Raw genomic sequence first — 15,889 nt, 5'->3', positions numbered from 1 at the left:
GGTGCCTGTGGTTTTGGGTTTCTGGGGGTAGCTGCCCATGGGTTTGGGTGTCTGGGGTTGGGTTCCCGTGGGCTTGGGTGTCTGGGGGGGTGGGTGCCCGTGACTTCGGGTGTCTGGGGGTGGGTGCCCGTGGCTTTGGGCACCCGCAGCGGTGAGCATCCCAGGGCCGGGTGCCCGTGGGGGCGGCTGCCCAGCGGCGCGCCCTTTGCCCCGGGGGCGGCCGGGCGGGGAGCACCGGGGCCGGGGCGGTGCCGCCGGCGGGCCCGTCCCTTTCCCTCGCCCCGCCGGGGCGGACCGGGGCCGGGACCGGGGCCGGGACCGGGGCCGGGGCCGCGCGGGGGCCGCTCCGCACCGCACCGGGCGGCGGCGGGGGGGGGGGGGGGCGGCCCGGGCGGCGGCGGTGCCATGGGGCCGGGGCGCGGGGCGGCGGCGGGCCGGGGGCCGCTGGGCGCCCTGGCGCTGCTCTGGGCGGCGGCGGTGCTGTGCCAGCTGGGCAGCGGCAGCGTCCTCCGCCGTCGCCTCCACGCCGCCGGCTTCCTCCAGCGGCGGCTGAGCGGCGGCGAGCGGCGGGACGTGCAGCGGGAGATCCTGGCCGTGCTCGGGCTGCCCGGGCGGCCGCGCCCGCGGGCCCCCGCCGCCGCCCGCGCCCCCGCCGCCGCCGCGCCGCTCTTCATGCTCGACCTGTACCACGCCGTGGCCGGCGAGGAGGAGGCGGAGGAGGAGGAGGCGGTGTCGCGGCCGGTGCTCACCGGGCTCAGCACCCAGAGCCCCCCGCCCGGCAGCGTCGTCAGCCGCGCCGACACCGTGGTCAGCCTCGTCAACATGGGTGAGCGCGGCCCCGGGGCGCGCCGAGGGACCGGGGCGCACGGGCGGGACGGCGGAGGAGCGGAGCGCACGGGCGGGAGCCGAGACGGGAGGAGCGGGGCGCACGGAGGGACCGGGCAGTACTGAGGGACCGGGGAGCACCGGGGCGCACGGGGGCAGCCGGGCTGCACGGGGCGCACCGGGCGCGGACACACCGTTGCCGGCCGCAGCGCCCGGGTCCCGGGGAGCGGCGCGCTGCGGGACGCGCGGCACCCGCTGGGCGCACCGGGGCGGACCGGGCAGAGCCCCCCCACCCCGGGCAGAGCCCCCCCACCCCGGGCAGAGCCCCCCGCCCGGCCCGGAGCGGGGCTGCGGCGGCCGCGTTACCGGGAGCGGAGCCGGGAGCGGAGCCCAGCGCCGCGGACCGGGTGCCCGGCTCGGCCGTCGGGGCGGGCGGCGGCACCGAGCCGTTTGCACCGACGGCCGCCAGCATCCGTCGCTCCCGGGGCGCTCTCCCGGTGCCTCCCTGCTCACAAAGCCCCTTTCGCACGGAGCTCGGCCCCGTAGCGGCGGGAGGGGGCTGCGAGGGACCCGGTGGCCGCGGGCCGGGGGCGTGCGGGGCTCGCTCGGTCCCTGCTGCGGATGGCTCGGGATCGGGGGGGGGGGCTCTGCGCGGGGCAGAGATTTCTCCAAGCGGCAGCCACCTGGGCCCCCCCCGGCCCCCCGAGCACGCTCCCCACCATGACGAAGCTGCGAACCGACGGGGCGGGCTCGAGGGAGCGGCATCGCCCACCCCACTGAGTGGGTGCCCGCGGAGCACCCGAGAGGTGAGCGGGACGTGCGGGGGGCAGCAGCTCTCCCGGGCCAGCAGCAAGGGGGACGAATTACCTGCGGTGGGACACTGAATCCCAGCTCAGAATAAAATCCTCAGGGTTGCTAATTACTGCTGGAATCCCGTCGGGCTGGTTACGGAGCAGCGCCGGGCTCCAGCACCGTCCCATTTCCAGACAGCTGTGAGTGGCAGCCAGAGAAGAGCCGTTTCCAGCCGGCACCCCCAGGCCATGAGCACTGGGACCACTGGGGTCCCACTGGGACAGGCTGAACCGGCAGGATGCCCAGACCAGGCTTTCAGATACACAGCTCTTCCCTGCCTCTTCTCTTTGCTTCAAGGGGTGTTCATGTGGGCACATGCCCCTCTCTAGGCATCTCTGGCCAAGCACGAGGCTTTTTGGGGGGGCATCTGTGCCAAGGCTGGGGGCGGGGGGTGTCTGCAGGCACAGAGCTCTGGCCTGACCTGGGAGCTGCGGACGTGGCCAGGTCTCGGCCCCACCTTTCTGGAGCACGGCCGGAGTCGGCTGCTGCACCATGGTTTGCAAGTGGCAGCAATGGGAAGGAGAGCACTGCCTCGCCACGGCACCATCAAGGACCAGACAGGGCCTGTCCTCTCCTGAACCCCTCCAGGCCCCTCAGGAGAAGGTATGGGTGAGCAAGCAAGGACCACAGAGGCATCTCCCAAGTCCTCTTCATCCTTTCCAGCATCCCCTGTACTGTGTTTGGCTGTGAAGAAATGACAGAGCCCTGCAGTACAGCCCCGGTGCTTTGGGCAGCGGTTGGGCACGCAGCCCCCAGGTGCCTCTGCAGCACTCCGGGACAGGGGGCTCAGCACATCAGGGGCAGCCAGGCCCAAGGAGGTGGACGTTGGGGCATCAGACCCCAGCTCCCCTCAACATGAACACCAAAAAGTGCTTTAAAATGAACAGGTTTGGCTACAGGCACAGCCAGTGGGTGCCTGGGAGGAGCGGTGCTGGCTCAGGGGTGCCCATGCCGCTCCCCTTCCTGGTGCTCCTGGAGCAGCAGAGAGAGCTGGGGAGCAGAGTTTCAGCCTTCAATTTGAATGGCTTTGAATTCTGCGGCTTCGTGAGTCCCTTCATGTTAATTAAATAATTTTTTTTTTTTGTGGGAGAAGGCTAACTTTAATTTGCATGCATAATTTTTTGCACAATTATCCTGATGGGGCATGCAAATGGGGTAAGTCAGCGCTCCATTAGGCACCTGGACCGCTCTGCTCTCGCCCGTGGAGCGCTGTGTGAGCCGGGCATGTGCGCGGCTCCCAACGGCACGCCTTTGGGAAGGGGACGCGCCGAAGCTCCCTGGCACACGAGCGTGTCCCAGTTCGGCCGGGCAGTGCCTGTGCCTGCCAGCCGGGGCAGGACACAGAGCCGGGGGCTCAAGCCCCTCCAGGCCGCGCTGCGTGGGGCAATGGGCGGCGGTGGCTCTTTGGCCACCTTCGGTTGGGTTTGGTGGCGATGGCTCCGCTCGTCCCAGCCCAGCTTTGGGAGTTGTCCCGGCCCCGGGCTGGGCCATCAGCTGTGCAGCACGGCCGCGCACAGGCTGAGATCATGGAGCAGAGGTTCACGCTGGCAAGCCCAAGGAGGAGGCTCGCGGTGTGCAGTGCCCGAGCCCCGTGGTGCCGAATGGGTGCTGGTGCTCTGTATGCACCCACGGTGCGTGTTTTAAAGGGGGAAATCTTAGCAAGTAAAACCCTTCGGGTCCACCCGTGACACTGCACTCTCCTCTGACTGCTTACAGCTGCGGGAAGTGGTGGGGGTGTAGGCAGGGGCCGAGGCAGCCTCCCAGGCACATGCAGCAGGGCGTGGGGTGCCCTTTGCAGAGCCCCCTGTCCCACGGCTCCCAGCATTCGTCTTCGGAAGACGGAGGTGTTCATGGGCTGGAGCAGGAGCCCAGCTGCATTTGCAGTGCTTGGGAGAGCTCCTAGATCTCTCCCTGCTTAGGAAAGCCTCTGGAGGTTATTTTTTTCCTGCTTCCAAGCAAAGGACAGCATCTTCCTTGCATCTCCTTTAAAATTATTTTAAGATTCAGCGTATTTGATGTGGTTGAATATCCTGGCATTTCCTTTTAATTTAGTGTCTGAAATGATCGTGGGGACCGTTCAGAGCAGCCAGGACTAGTAATTACGACTGATGAGCAGTTTATAGAAACACCGCGCACACAGAAGGTTTACAACGAAGAAGTGCAGCTAAAAATAAGGTGGGGAGTGAGGAAAAGGCGTCCCCATCGCCCCGTGCCTGCCAGCCAGGAGGGGTGCGGGGGCACGGGGCTGGTCACACAGCAGGGCTCAGCACGGCAGGAGCTGGACAGCCCTGCTGCCGTTTTATATGGGTTTATATGCTTTTCCTATTATTTAGGGCGGAGGGGGGGGTGCACAAGACATGGCTGTGGCGTTCATGGCTGGGGAAAGACGCAGCAGCCCCAAGGGGTGAGACGGTGACTGCAGAAGGAGGGGGCAAGGAGAGCAGGAGCTTGGGCTGGGTTTTTTTAGCGTCCCATCCGCAATCCGGATAATCCGCCCACAGGTAATTGCGGGTTGGCGGTGCGGCTGAGCCAACCTCGAATCAATAGCCGGGTGCCCAGGCTGAGGGGGGGCCCCGTGCCCACGCCCCCCCAACCAGCAGCAGGGTTCGAGCAGCAGCCGTCCCGCCTGGGCAAAGGGCGCGGGGTGCTTTCGGGACACGGCGCCTGCTCCCCCACGGCTGGTTCATCATTTTGCACACATTTATAACTTTGCCAGAAAAGACAGCAATATTAACCCCTCGCTGAACCCAACGGTCATAAAGCCGTGCTGCTGTTTGCTAATTGTCCCGTCCCCGTTGCCTTCACCCTGCTGCTCTACGCCCCCGTCAGCACAAGGGAGGACACATTTTGGCCCTGCCCTTCCGAGGCTGTGCTCCAGCAGGCAGCGAAGGGGGCACGAAGCAGGGCTTTTCCTGCCCCATCCCCGTTGCAGAGCAGATGCCTCGCGTGGAGCTGCAGCCTTGTGGCACGGCCGCAGAGATCACCTCGGTCCTGCCACGAGAACTGCCGCTGCCCTTCCCTGGGTGTGTGGTCATAAATCAGGTGGGGCGAATTTAAATGATTCTGGTAAAGCCCCTAATTGCAGCTGCTCAGGGTGCTTGAAGACCTCAGTGTGTGCTTTATGAGCCCCTGCTGCATCCATCGCTTACTGCTCCCCGTGGGAAGGGAGCTGGGTTTGCGAGGGCTCTGCCCGTACCTGGCTGCAGACGTTGCTGCCGCGCGTTGTGATGGCCTGGGAGAAGTTCAACGCACACGGGAAACGTGGTTCAGTTCTCTGGGTTCCCTGAGGATGTCACCAGCCAGTAACACGGAGAAACCTGGCCCCGGTGCTTTGCTGTGGCTGTGGGCAGCCAGTGAGATACCGGGGTGACCATAAATACCTGAGGGGCACCGACTTGGGGCTGGTGTCCCCACGGGACCTCCCTCGGGGTGCTCATCAGCTGCAGGAGGGCAGACTATGGGGACCACTTGGTTATTTTGTGGGGCTCAAAGGCTCTTGCAGGAGCAACGAGGCAGCAAAGGCTCTGGCAGGACCTCTCACTATGCTCAGCTGCCCTCAGTGGCTCAGTGCAAGGAACGGAACCGCACAAAAGGCACCAGCTCGCACGGGCTCAGCCGGCTGGGGTCCGGCAGCCTCGGCCCTGGGGCAGCCTCCAGAGCCCACCCAGGGCAGCGGGGAGACCCCAGGCACTGTGGTGGGCTCGGGGGTCCCGGTATCCCCGGGGGCGCGTGGGCCAAATCCGGCTCCCGGTGCATCCCTGCAGCACCTCCCGCGCAGCTGGCGGCCGGCCGGCGGCCTCGCCGCGGCAGCAGGAAGCGCTCTCCGCATCCGCCCCGGGCCGCCTGGCCCCATGCTTTTTTTAAAACATAGCTTGTGGTGAGCCCAGTAGCTGGAGGGAATGTGGTGTTTTGTTTTGTTTTCAAAGAAAAAAAAAACGGAGAAAAAAAATAAATAATAATAATAAAAAAAGACGGAAAGACCCGTGGATGCATAGTTAAAATCTGGGCATTCAGTTTGAAGAGAGGCACTGAGCTGCCCCCATTTATTGGGGGGGGGGGGGGTCGGCTTTGTAGTGTAGCACATTTGGAATGTTCCCCCCCCCCGGAATTGGTTAAAATTTGCATTTAAACATGTCCGTTTAATTATTTATTTGTGTGTTTGTCTGGTTTACGTGAGCACCAGCTCAGATTTGTTACATTTCTTTTACGCCTGAAGCAGGAGGAGCTTTAATCACTTTAATTATGTTCAGTCATGGCAGTCTGGAATATTTTTAAAGAACAATTTGAAGAAAATAATTACGTATTAGTGAAACCGTGTGGGGATGCCTTACCGTAAAGGAACAGTGTGTTTGTTCTTTACGGACGTGAAAAAAAATTACCAGAAGTTTTTTTTCCCCAAAAGCACCAGATTTCTGCAGAAAGGAGACACTTGGTAGAAAGTGAGGGTTTATTTTTACAGAGCAGTTGTCTGGTCAGTCAGAGAGGTGGGACCCTGCAGCAGAGCTCCTTGGGGCAGGGCACGGAGTCAGCGGGCTTTGTCCCTGAACTGGGGGGGACGTGGGGCTGCTGGGACCCGGGGGTGCTGTGGGTTCTGGTCAGCCCCTGGGGGCTCCCTGACCCCTCTGCTCTGCAGTCGAGCAGGACCGGGACACCTCCTCCCCGAAGCCGTACTGGAAGGAGTTCAGGTTCGACCTGACGCAGGTGCCCACGGGCGAGTCGGTGACGGCCGCTGAGTTTCGCATCTACAAGGCACAGGGTGCCACCCGCCACGCCAACAGCACCCTGCACGTCAGCATCTACGAGATCGCAGCGGAGCACTCCAACAGGTGGCAGGGACAGGATGGGACGGGGACGGGGACAGGGATGGGGACGGGATGGGATGGGATGGGATGGGGTGGGATGGGATGGGGACAGGGACGGGGATGGGGATGGGGCCCCCAGCCGGTGCCGGCTCTGGCACTCTCCTTTCCCAGCGCCGTGCCAGTGCCAAGGGCAGCAGCACACCGCAGCCGTCTGTTCCCACGGCGTCCCCGGGCAGTGACACACCCGGCGTTTCGGCCGGGCGGGGAGGGCGCTTCGCTTTTCCCAGGGCAGCTGCCAGGGTGCCACCGTCACACACGGCACGGCCGCAGGCGCCGTCCTGACCCTGCAGCGCCGGGATCTGTACGGGCACGGACACCGGGGAGTCGTTTCTGTGACTGGCCGTGGGCTGCCGTTGCCTTCGGGTGCTATTACTCACAGGCTTCTTTTTTCCCATTTCCCAGGGAGTCTGACTTGTTCCTGCTGGACGCCCAGGACCTGCGCGCGGGGACCGAGGGCTGGCTGGTCTTCGATGTCACGGCTGCCAGCAACCACTGGTTAGTGGATCGGAAATACAACCTGGGCCTGCGGCTCTATGTGGAGACGGATGACGGTAAGCCCAGCTGCAGCATTTGGGGCCAAATCCCCAGGCATGGCAGGCCTCTCACCCCATTAGTGCGTGTGGGGTGGCAGCAGGGCTCGGCTCTGCGGTTCCAATCCCAGCTGCGATGGAGAGCCGGGGGCGTGGAGGTGGGCAGCGCTGAAGTTCCTGGTGTGGGCTGGGGGGGCTCCGGGGGCTCCCTCCCTGGAGAGGTTCTCATGTGCAGCTGCAGGTTAACCCTCCTGGCACTGCTCCTACAGCAGGGTGTGAGCACAATGCTGAGCGTGCAAGGCAGTGCAGGATCAGTGCCACGGCCCCATCCTGATGTGGTGGTGACAGGGAAAACCGCTTGCTTGGCTCTCACTTGGCTTTTCTCCCAAGAGCCTGAATCGCTGTTCATGACCTTAGCGTGGCAGTGGCCGTGCAGGAGGAGGCCCTGCTGCCTCCATGCCATGCACCTGGGCTGCAGAAACCGCAGCGCCCCGCTGCAGAGCTTCCCCTGCACTTTGCCTCCCTGCAACCTGCTCCTGCTCCGTCCCTGCAGGGCTCAGCGTCGACCCGGGCTCGGCCGGGCTGCTGGGGCGCCGGGGGCCCCGCTCCAAGCAGCCCTTCATGGTCACGTTTTTCCGGGCGAGCACCAGCCCCATGCGAGTCACAAGGGCAGCCAGAGCACCCAGGAGGAGGCAGCCCAAGAAGACGAACGACCTCCCGCACCCCAACAAGCTGCCGGGGATCTTTGGTAAGAGCACGGGAGCAGCCCCCAGCACAGAGGATAGGAGCGGGCCTTGCCAAAAGCACGAGGCTCTGCGGTTGCCGCCGTGAAGGGCCCTTCTCTTAGCACCTTGCCCTTTCCGAAATCCCTCTGCCAGCCCAGAGGTGCAGCCCTGGGGGGAGCACAGCGACCAGTGGGGCCACTGACAGATAGAGGGTCACAGCAGGTCCGGGAGGGCGCCCTCGGGGCAGCCTGCTCTTGTGGGGCTTTCTGGATGTTGCTTTTTTTGCATCATTGTCCTCATTTTGGAGCTGCCCCAGGAAGGCATCATGGCCCTGGGGAGCCGCTGGGGTAGGAGGGGAGCCCCAGTGCTTGGGGCACTTGGGAACACCCCAGAGCTGTGAGCGCCACCAATTTACGCCTCCCCAGGCTGCATCCCCTTGTCCCAGTGGTGGAGCAAAAACTTCAGCCTGCTCTGAAGCTGCTTTGCAACAAAGAGGCTGCCTTGGAGTAACCCCAGCCATCCGAGCTATGCAGCCCCACGGTTTGGTGGGGCCGGGGGGCACCGAGCGCACGTGGCTGACGCCGCCTGCCCTCTTCCTTGCAGATGACGTCCACGCCGCGGACGGGCGCCAGGTCTGCCGGCGACACGAGCTCTACGTCAGCTTCCAGGACCTGGGCTGGCTGGTACGGACCCGCTCCCCCCGGGAAGAGCCACGGCCCCGTGGTGATGGGCAGTGGTGGGAGCAGCGCAGCCGTGTGCCAGGACATTATGGCAAACAAGCTGGCACAGCCTGAACCCCACAGTGACCCTGAACTCTTCATGTGGTCCGAAAGTCAAAATAAGCCCTCGCCGCTGGCACAGCCGCCCGGGGAGGAGGCACAGGGGTGCAGGTGGTGGAGGAAGGGGCTCAGCAAGCACCCGGCTGCCCCAGCACAAACCCTTTTCCTTGCAGGACTGGGTGATCGCCCCGCAGGGGTACTCAGCCTACTACTGCGAGGGGGAGTGCGCCTTCCCGCTGGACTCCTGCATGAACGCCACCAACCACGCCATCCTGCAGTCCCTGGTCAGTGCGCAGCCGGCCGGGGCTGGGTGTTGGGGGGAGGGCAGCGCCCAGCAAAGCGTCTGGGGGTGCACACAGAGCTCAGAGCATGAGGGCTCTGCAAGGTCAGCTTGGCCACAAGGGCAGGACAGGGAGGATTGGGCAGTGCTGGCGAGTCTCCACTGCCCGGTTTTCTGCCTGGCACCCCCGGCACCTGGGGGAGATGCCCCAGGTGGGCACCCAGTCCCGGACCCCAGGAAGGGGCAGCGTCGTGCCCGGGCATCCTCCTTGCCCGCCGTGCACGGAGGCTGCAGCTGAGGCCCCGTGGCGTGAGGCTGCGGCACAGAGCCCAAGCGCTGGGCTCAGCATATTCCGAACAGGAAAGCTTTAATGCCCCATTTTCCCAAATCCACCCCGCATCGCAACCCATGCTTTAATTTCTGGAATTTCCTGACCTGTGAGTGTTTGATTTCCCAATGGCAGAGTCACGCCGACTCTGGTGCTCGCGGTTAATTACAGGGAGTGCCGAGTCCTCGGCCGAGCCTTTGAAGGTGTCGCCTGGCAGGGTTTATTTTTTGCATTAACGAAGCTGCCAGAGCCCCCCCGCCAGCTGCGGGCACCCACCCCTCACCTCCCAGCCCGGGGTTCTTCCCGAAACGGAGCCGCTCGGGCGGACGTGAATCACCTGGCACCCGGGGCCGGCCCTTCTGGGAAGCACTGGGGGACCAGGGCGAGCGCGCTGGGAGCCGTGCCAGCCCGGCCGGTGCTGCAAATAGCAGGGTTTGACAGCAAAACACCGGACTTCCGAGCTGGGAGAGCTCAGCTGGCCCCGCAGTAAATGACTCGCACATGTGGGGCGAGGCCGGGGGGGGCTGCGAGCGCTCGGCAGCCCGCGAACCTCCCGGCCTGCGCCGGCACAACACGCACCTCGAGCAGGGCCCAGGGTACCCCAGGCTCCTGAGGGGGGTCCCAGGCTTTGTGCCTCGGTGCAGTGCAGAAGGCAGGGGTGGTGCTGCACCGCGACGGGGGGGGCAGCCCTATCGCAAGCCCCCGTGCTGCCCCAAGGGGCTGCTTGCTTAGCTGAGTGTGAAGAGAGGCCAGGAATCCCAAATTAATGAAGGGGCTGCCCAGCCCGCACGGTGCCATGAGCCCCGATCCAATATAAACTGCAGCAAGGACTGCCAAGGGCTTAGAATAAATATTTTTACGAAGCGCTAGAAATAATCCCCCCATTCACCCAGGCTTTTCACAGGTAAGAGCCGGGGCTCTTAGAAGCTTCGCCCGCGCTCACGGCTCCTCTCCCCCCAGGTCCACCTGATGAAGCCCGAGGCCGTGCCCAAGGCGTGCTGTGCGCCCACCAAGCTCAGCGCCACCTCCGTCCTCTACTACGACAGCAACAACAACGTGATCCTCAAGAAGCACCGCAACATGGTGGTGAAGTCCTGCGGCTGCCACTGACCCGGCCCCGCCGCCTCCTGCGTGTGTGCGGGGCTTGCTCCGTGTGCAGGGCTTGCTCCCCGGGCTGCATCGTAGCAGAGACCATCGGTAATAATACTGATAGCCCTCCCCATCCCTCCCGACCCTTCCCCTTCCCAGACGTGGATGTAAATAATATAAAACTTTTATTCTCTTACCACACTTAATGAGACCCATCCGTACTATACATGCATATATATATAAATATATATATATATATATAGGAGAGAAAGAGAGGATTTGTGGCTGGTGACGTGTCTGGCCCTGGCGGATGTGTTTTCCTTGGGCGCTGCTGGCTCAGAGGCTGCTGCAGCCTCCGGTGCTGGTGGGGGCAGACTGGGCTGGGGGGGGCGAGGGCAGGGGAGGCAGCGGCTGCGCTGCTCTGGGCCCATGCACATTTAGCTAACCCAGCTCTAACCAGCGCCTCTAAGTCCCTAAATGAAAACAGTGTCAGCCAATCCAGTAGCTGGCTGACTAACCCGCTCCTGTTTACTTAAAGTTCACAAAACTCAGCCAATGGGAAAAAAAAAAAATCCATATTGAGCTACGACACTGTTATAAAATAAACGCCTAGTCTGGAAAATAAACATGTAGTTTCTCTTGCTGTTTGTTTTTTAATAAATGTCACGGCACAGCAGTGCTCTGTTCTGCAGACAGGATTTCGCAATGAAAAAATACTCACGATCAGCTAAAATTGTACCTATTTGCTTGAAACGAAGCCCCACGGAGGTGCTGAGATGCGGGCTGGGGCCAGGCTGTGTCTCCCTGCCTGGGTTGGCGGCCGCTTCCCGCGGGCTCGCAAGGGGACCACGGTCACACGCCACTATTTTCATGGTTAGTTATTTGCTGTCTTCCAAATGAAATGGCCTGGCCTATTTCTCAGCTCGGGTACCTGAGGGACTTTGCATCAGAAAAAACAAATAATGTACCTGGTTTAGCCACACGCAAAGAAAAAAAAAAAAGAGAAAGCCCAATATACCTAATGAAAAACCCTCTGAGGACGGTGCACCAAAATAAGAACGAATCGCCCCCTTCCTGGTGCTTCTTTTCCAGTCCTTGTTCTCCCACTCTAAGAAATGCCCCCAGGATGGGACGGTGCTGGCCATGGGGCCGGGCTGCAGCAGGGACTCGTCTCCCCCTGCCGATGTGGGGGCAGGCTGCCAGGTTCTGATCCTGGCTCCGAACGCAGCAGCAATGGGATCGGCTCCGCTCTTCTCGCCCGGCAGCCTGCCCTGCAGCTTGGATTTAGGCACCAGATTCGAGAAGATGAGTGCAAACATTTCAAAAGCAAAGCACATCCTCACACAGTGAGAATTCAACAGCTGGGGCAGGTCCTCAGTATTTTTAAAACTAGCTTTTATTTCTGTCAAATAGAAAGTCTTCACAAAGCTGATGGCAGGCCGACCTTGCCCCATGGGGAGCGCCGTGGGGGGCAATTCACCCGGGGCGGGCGCGTTGCTCTCAGCAGCTCCCCGCAGCGCCGTCCGCAGGCACTTGGCGCTGAGCCTCGCAGGGGAAGTTGGGCAGAAGCGCAGAAGCAGCACTCCCCCCAGTGCCGGGGTCACACGCACTCCCCGCAGTCGGAGATGATCACCTTCTGCTTCGGCTTCCCGTCCTTGGTGCCCTGAGCCTTCAGGAGGAGAACAGGAATTAATGGGAATTCAGGCGCGAGGCTGCGGGCAGGGAGTGGGCACCATGCCGCTGCGGCACCAACCTCGATCTGCCGCACCACATCCATGCCCTCCGTCACCTCGCCGAACACCACGTGCTTCCCATCCAGCCAGTCTGTTTTATCACATGTGATGAAGAACTGGGAGCCGTTGGTGTTTGGGCCAGAGTTTGCCATCGACAGCAGCCCTGCGATCAGAAAGCAGAACGTTACAGCCAGGGTGGGAGCAACACGCTCTGCATGTGAGCCAATACTTAACCAAAACCCATTCCCAGGCCCTGCAAAACCCTGTCAGCTTTAAGAGGGTCTCTGAATACTAATCTCCACAAACTGGTGGAAACAGATCATGCCAAGAAAGAAAAATCTGCAAGCATCAAAGGAGGAAAGTGGTAGAGCGCATTAATCTCTTTTCAGTTGTGGCACTAGGAAAGCTGTTTGTACGGAGATAAGCCTGCTTGCTTTTTACTACTTGTCTAATGCTTGTAGTTGCACTGCGACATCCCTCCTCTAAAATCCAACAGGAAAGCAGCTTTGAAACTCTCCACGATACCACAGTGGAAATTAACGGTGCATAGACAGAAAGAGAGCGCTGCACTTCTGCCTGCTGAACGCCAGAGGCAGACAACAGCCTGGCCGCGGCAGAGGCGTTTGGCCAACGCAGACCTTCACTGCACGGTCAGGACGAGCTGGCCTTACCCGGCCCCGTGTGCTTGAGAATGAAGTTTTCATCATCAAACTTCTTCCCGTAGATGGATTTGCCTCCAGTGCCGTTGTGGTTGGTGAAGTCTCCAGCCTGGCACATGAACTGGGGGATGATGCGGTGGAAGCTGCTCCCCTTGAAGCCGAAGCCTTTCTCGTGGGTACAGAGGCAGCGGAAATTTTCTGTTCGGGACCAGAGGCAGAGGTGAGCACAGCACCACAGCCCCTGCACCCGAGCGGCCGACCCGCTCCTCACCTACGGTCATGGGCACCACGTCAGAGCGCAGGAGGATCTGGAGTCGCCCGGCGGGTTTGTTCCCGATCTTGATGTCCATGTAAACCTGGGGGTTGGCCCGGGCCTTCTTTGCAGGAGGCTCACCCTGGGTAGGGGAAGAAAAGACAAGTGGTGGTGCTGCTCCTCTGCTCTGCCACCCGACGGCCAGCCCAGCCCCGCATCCCCGGCCGGCAGCAATGGTGCAGGCAGCACTAGCTCTAAAACTCCCCGGAGGCAACACAGGCAGCAGGCGTTGGCCCCAGGCCCCTAGGGGCTGCTGCAGGGCCGGTCAGAAACCTGTGTAAGGTTTTTGGGAACACAGGGGCTGCCTGGGGCCGCCACTTGCTCCTGGCTCCCACTTCTGGCGGCTGCAAGGACCTGGAGGTCCCTGTGTGGTGATTCCCCAGACCCGTGGCACACAGAGGGCACAGACGGCTCCAGCCGTTCCTCCTACCTCCTGAGCTTCTTGTTTGGGTGCCTCCGCTCCTCCTTCCTCTGTGTTCTCCTCCAGAGTCTTCCCCGAGAACTTCTTCAGCCATTCGTCATCTGACCAGACTGTGACAGACGAGGAAATAGTTGGTGCAGGGTGACAAAGCCCACGGCCACGCACGACGTGCAGGTCAGGGCTTGGTGTGGCTCTGGCAGCAGTGGGATCGCAGCCAGGGCACAGGAGCACGCGGCTGGCACAGCTGACTCCAGGACAGTGTGCGGGTACCCCGCCACATAGGGAAATAAGGGACAGAGCCAGCAATTCCTCCAGCCATGGCAAGCCGACCAGCCCACGCAGGCATTGCTGGGCACAGCCTGGGCCCCCTGCACATTTCGGATGTGACCAGACGTGCCGGTAATCCTGCCCGGCATGTGTGCATGCATTTCGTGTGCTCTGTTAGAAAGTGTGAGGGCAGCTGGAAGCACAGCCAAGAGCGCATCTGCCCGAGGGACCAGGGGATATTTTCGGTTATCGGGATGCTGCTCAGCCTGCTGCAATGCCTGGATGGGAGGCAGAGCGCTGGGAAAGCAGAAAGGCTGATACACCAGACTCTGAATGTCCCTGGGGATTTCTCCTTTCCAGGGCACCAACTCACCCGGCCTGGATGATCCTTCTTTAATTCGCATTGGCTTGGCCAAGTTCACACGAATTGTCCTGCCGAAGAGCTCAGACTCATTCTGCAGAGGACAAAAGCAGAACAAAGCCCACCACAAGGTAAAAACTCACCAGGGCCCCCAAATCCCTGCAGAAGCCAGAAAAAAACCGCTTGCTTTCTATCCCTGGTCTAAGCATTGGAGCGAGGGCCCCACAGCTTGGGATCTACACCGAGACCGCAGGCAGTGGTGGAGCAGGGAAGGGCATGATGGCGCTGGGCCTGATCCAGAGCAGCAGGGAGCCTGACCCACAGCGTGCAGGGCCCACGCCTGGAGCATCACCCAGCTCACGTCTGCAGAGAGCTGCCCCGGGCTCTGCCAGCCGTGGGGAGAGCAGCGCCGGGCGGTGCGGGAGCAGGCTCCGTACCATGTTGTCGATGGCTGCTGCAGCATCCTGCGGGAAGAGCGGAAGGGAATCGTTACAGCCACTTTTTCTCTCCCTCTAAAGGAAAGCCTCAGCACACACGTGCCCCTGCAGAACATTGCCAAAGGGCTGGTTTCCTAAGCCCCGTATGCCCCAGGCTGTGAGAACTGATGGACCTTGCAGGGGCCGTATCTGAGGCAGGGTCTGGAAGTACTTGAGGGAGTCTTCTCCCTGACCAACCCATCGCACCCGCTTTGTGTAAGACCCTTGCCCAGTTACGCCAGTATTCGGGAGAGGAGGAAAGACCTTGTGGAGCAGGCCTTGGGCAGATTACGAGACCGCAAAGGAGCGGCACTGCATGGCACCCACCAAGAAGAAACCCACACGGTGCGGCCAGGCCCTGGGGATGGCACAGCTGGCAGCGGCCATGCCTTGGCCCAAGGGAAACGCGGGAGCCACGGGGGGCAGACGGGGACCCCTGGGCCTGCCACGGCAGCACCCAGCCCCGGACACCGCGGCAGAAGGACGTGGCCCCAGGCTCTGCCGCCCCCTCTCACCTCCGCCAGCTCGAACTCCACGAAGGCGAACCCCCGGTGCTTCTCTGCGGACACAAAGCGGTCAGGGGGCGGCCGCGCAGCCTGCGGGACGCCCCCGGGAGCCCCGGGGCCCGGCACGCACCGGTCTCGTAGTCCAGCGGGATCTGGATGTCGGTGATGTCGCCGAAGGGGATGAAGGCGGCGTGCAGCACCTTCTCGTCCACCTCCTCCGCCAGCCCGCCTGCGGCCGGCACCGCGTTAGCGCCGAGACGCCCCCACGGCCCCCCCGGTCCCTACGACCCCGCACAGGGCCCCCACGGCCCCAAACAGCCCCGCACACGGCCCCACGGCCCCACGCACCCACGTACAGCACCCGCTTGGTGGCCGCCATTTTCCCCGCACCGCCCCGGAACCTTGCGGCAGCTCCGCCCTCGGCGAGGGGCGGCCGCGGCCATTTCCCGAGCGGGGCCGCCCCGGGGCCGGCAGCGGGCGCCCGGAGCGGCCCCGGCCCGGGTACTGTCCAGAAGCACCTCTCCAGATAGAATGAGAGGAGACGTGCGCTGAGCGCATCCAGCCAAAAGTGTAAAACACCCAGACCAGCAAAGCGCTGCCTCGTCTGCATGCACGGAGGAGGCACCCAAGCGCTTCGGCTCCACTTGAAGAACACCTGAGGCCTCGCATTAGGTCCCCCCTGGGTTATTTTCATGTTATTTTCATCAAACCCAACATAATAACACGCGGCATGATTTTAACAGCTGCTTGAAAACAGCACTTGCCCCATTAACAAGCCAAGTAACTCAGATCATAATTTTAATGCATCCATTACATGACAACTGTCTTCTCATTTAAGTAGTCTACATTATTATTTATTAACCAAATTTAAGGAAAATATGAC

General features: G+C 62.1%; 2 protein-coding genes across 2 annotated transcripts; one reads left to right on the top strand and one right to left on the bottom strand.

Moving 5' to 3' along the window:
- Positions 1-377: 377 nt before the first annotated feature.
- Positions 378-10,896, top strand: BMP8A (bone morphogenetic protein 8a). The gene is made up of 7 exons (XM_080567040.1): positions 378-826; positions 6,311-6,503; positions 6,942-7,090; positions 7,623-7,817; positions 8,398-8,477; positions 8,747-8,857; positions 10,142-10,896. Exons 1-7 carry the CDS (start codon positions 406-408, stop codon positions 10,289-10,291), a joined length of 1,299 nt encoding a protein of 432 aa, XP_080423166.1. The 5' UTR covers positions 378-405; the 3' UTR covers positions 10,292-10,896.
- Positions 10,897-11,648: 752 nt separating this feature from the next.
- On the bottom strand, positions 11,649-15,502 carry PPIE (peptidylprolyl isomerase E). The gene is made up of 10 exons (XM_080567041.1): positions 15,355-15,502; positions 15,137-15,235; positions 15,016-15,059; positions 14,462-14,488; positions 14,037-14,118; positions 13,406-13,506; positions 12,934-13,057; positions 12,675-12,860; positions 12,024-12,166; positions 11,649-11,939 (listed from the first exon to the last, which is right to left on the bottom strand). The coding sequence occupies exons 1-10, from the start codon at positions 15,383-15,385 to the stop codon at positions 11,871-11,873; spliced, it is 906 nt and encodes a 301-aa protein (XP_080423167.1). The 5' UTR covers positions 15,386-15,502; the 3' UTR covers positions 11,649-11,870.
- Between the last annotated feature and the right edge of the window lie 387 nt (positions 15,503-15,889).

This window comes from Anser brachyrhynchus, assembly GCF_964034855.1.
Source record: "Anser brachyrhynchus genome assembly, chromosome: 24".
Lineage (NCBI taxonomy): Eukaryota > Metazoa > Chordata > Aves > Anseriformes > Anatidae > Anser > Anser brachyrhynchus.
This window is presented reverse-complemented; position numbering and strand designations above follow the sequence as displayed.

Bases quoted from the DNA above. Each gene is read 5' to 3' on its own strand.
- PPIE (XM_080567041.1), bottom strand. From the start codon at position 15,385: ATGGCGGCCACCAAGCGGGTGCTGTACGTGG. The intron at 15,060-15,136 runs GTGCGTGCCGGG...TTGTGTCCGCAG, and splicing joins CCCGCTGGACTACGAGACCG to AGAAGCACCGGGGGTTCGCC. The intron at 11,940-12,023 runs GTTGGTGCCGCA...CTCCTCCTGAAG, and splicing joins ATGTGGTGCGGCAGATCGAG to GCTCAGGGCACCAAGGACGG.
- BMP8A (XM_080567040.1), top strand. From the start codon at position 406: ATGGGGCCGGGGCGCGGGGCGGCGGCGGGCCGGGGGCCGCTGGGCGCC. The intron at 827-6,310 runs GTGAGCGCGGCC...TCTGCTCTGCAG, and splicing joins GGTCAGCCTCGTCAACATGG to TCGAGCAGGACCGGGACACC. The intron at 8,478-8,746 runs GTACGGACCCGC...TTTTCCTTGCAG, and splicing joins TCCAGGACCTGGGCTGGCTG to GACTGGGTGATCGCCCCGCA.